Raw genomic sequence first — 2,170 nt, 5'->3', positions numbered from 1 at the left:
TGAAAAAGAACTTTTAGGAACTTAAAATAACAAACATCAGTGGCTTTGAAGAATGTTGCTGCCTGGCTTCCTGGACATCGTTGGTTGCCCATTTTGCAAGCTGGGAACACGGGAGTAGGGGATTTCAGAGTAGTTTTATTCTTTTGTGGCGAATGACTAAAGGCAGTTGTGTTACCTTCCTGTACCGAAAAGGCACACGGTGGATTTAAGGTCTAAACAGAAAGGATTCTGTGTTCTCGGGAATGTAAGAAAATGTCTTTGTTCTAGTACACAAAGTTCATGGTTCACTAGTCAAAAGAACTGAAAAAAACTGGAGAAAGCCACATTGCCTTCTGAATACCAGGAGTAATGGGAAGTTCCTATGTCAGATCACATAGTATTTGTCATTTGAGTCTCAAAAGATCGATGGGATTACATTGTTTGCCAACTTGGAAATGAAACAAGGTTTATTAGTCCATGACAAATTCTGCAAGTGCAATTGCTGCCCCAAATGCACAAAGGGCTGCACTACACACAGGGACTCAATTTCCTCTGTGATCAGAACCACTTTTTACTACCAAGTTCATAGGGAGCATATTGCGCAGAGTATCCCCAAGCCAATCCTAATGCAGGATGAGTTTGGGGGTGTGACCGTGGAAAGGCCATGGCCAATAAGGGAGAGGAACGTGTATAGCTTGAGGGCAACCACTGGTGAGGGGAAGGGAGGCTCGGTAGGTTTTAAAGGTTGGCCTGAACTGTCGTCAGTACTTCAGCTGCCACCAGACTTCAACTGAAATATCATGGAAGATCTTCAGAGTGAGCAAGAGAGGGTAGCACGACGCCACCATCGTGAGAAGAGTGAACTTCAGGCCCTTATCCAAGACATGAAAAACTCAGTACCCAAGAGCGACAAGAGGAGAAGGAAGCAGATGCACCTCGAAGTGGCCCGCCTCCAGGCCGAGATGGAACAGAAACACCAGAAGGAGTTGGAGCAGTTCCAGGATAATCTTTCTGACAGCAGCGATCTCGACTTGGTCACTGAAGATCTGGCCAAGATGGATCTGGAGAACCAACCTCCCTGCATGTCGAGAATGCAAAGGTGCGACAGAAGGGCGATTATGGAGAGAGAATGCCAAGAGATGATCGCTGAGGAGGAAATGGAGCACCTGACTAGCTTCCGTCGTGAGGAGGAGGAGAAGGTGGCTGTTATCCTGTCGGCCAAGCATTTAGAGATGAAAAATATACCCGCTGATGGCCACTGCATGTATCGTGCTATCCAAGACCAGCTAATGTTCTATGTGTCTGTGGAGAGTCTGAGAAGCCGCACTTCGAAGTACATGCGTCGTCACATGGAAGAGTTCCTGCCTTTCTTCAGCAATCCGGAATCCGAAGACGGCAATAACCGAGAAGATTTCTTAAGGTACTGCGACGATATCGTGTGCACCCCTGCATGGGGAGGCCAGCTGGAGCTGAGGGCGCTGTCTCATGTCCTGAAGACCCCCATTGAGGTAATTCAAGCAGAGTCACCCATGATTGTCATCGGAGAAGAGTACAGCAAGAAGCCGATCACCCTCGTCTTCCTGCACTACGCTTGCAGCATTGGGGAGCACTACAATTCTGTGAAGCCCATAACTGCGGGCGCCGTCGGGGGCTCCACCCCAAGACTTTTCTAGGCCAGTTTGCCCCCACAGAACTCACAGCTGCCATTGCCTCTGCCAGTGTCAGTGCTGGAATGGAAGATTCCCACCCTTGCTGCATCTCCTAAGTAGGCTCTTCTCTTTCCCCTGTTTTTTTTCCTGCTTTTTCCTTCTCTTTTAGTCAAAATTGAACCACCTGGTCCATCCTGCTATCCTCCCAGTCACCCACAGCATAATTCTGAGGTGGAGAAGGGGACATTGACCAAAATAGAATCTAAATTATCCTACCCCATAGATTTTTCATGAATTATATGTACTACTCACCTCCCTCAATGTTGCAGATAACTTTAGGTTAAAAGTGGACACTTGGAGGATTCTCTTCACTTAGTATAAATGCTTTGTGACTACCTTTTTCTTTATTCATTGGGGCAAGCTATTGTGAACATTGGGGGACTTGCTTTTTACTTAAAGTAGGCTACTCACTGTCTTGATTTATGAAACAGAGACCCCTTCATTATTTTGTTTTCTTTCATAATCATCACTTCAGTGGTTCT

At 46.5% G+C, this 2,170-nt stretch overlaps 1 protein-coding gene across 1 annotated transcript; it reads left to right on the top strand.

The window, feature by feature from the left end:
• The first annotated feature begins 779 nt into the window (after positions 1–779).
• OTUD6A (OTU deubiquitinase 6A) lies at positions 780–1,652 on the top strand. The gene has a single exon (XM_004615752.1). The coding sequence runs from the start codon at positions 780–782 to the stop codon at positions 1,650–1,652; it is 873 nt and encodes a 290-aa protein (XP_004615809.1).
• Positions 1,653–2,170: the final 518 nt, after the last annotated feature.

Source organism: Sorex araneus, chromosome X (assembly GCF_027595985.1).
Source record: "Sorex araneus isolate mSorAra2 chromosome X, mSorAra2.pri, whole genome shotgun sequence".
NCBI classification, from domain to species: Eukaryota; Metazoa; Chordata; class Mammalia; order Eulipotyphla; family Soricidae; genus Sorex; species Sorex araneus.
Note: the sequence above shows the minus strand (reverse complement) of the source record. Positions and strands in the feature narration are given on the sequence as shown.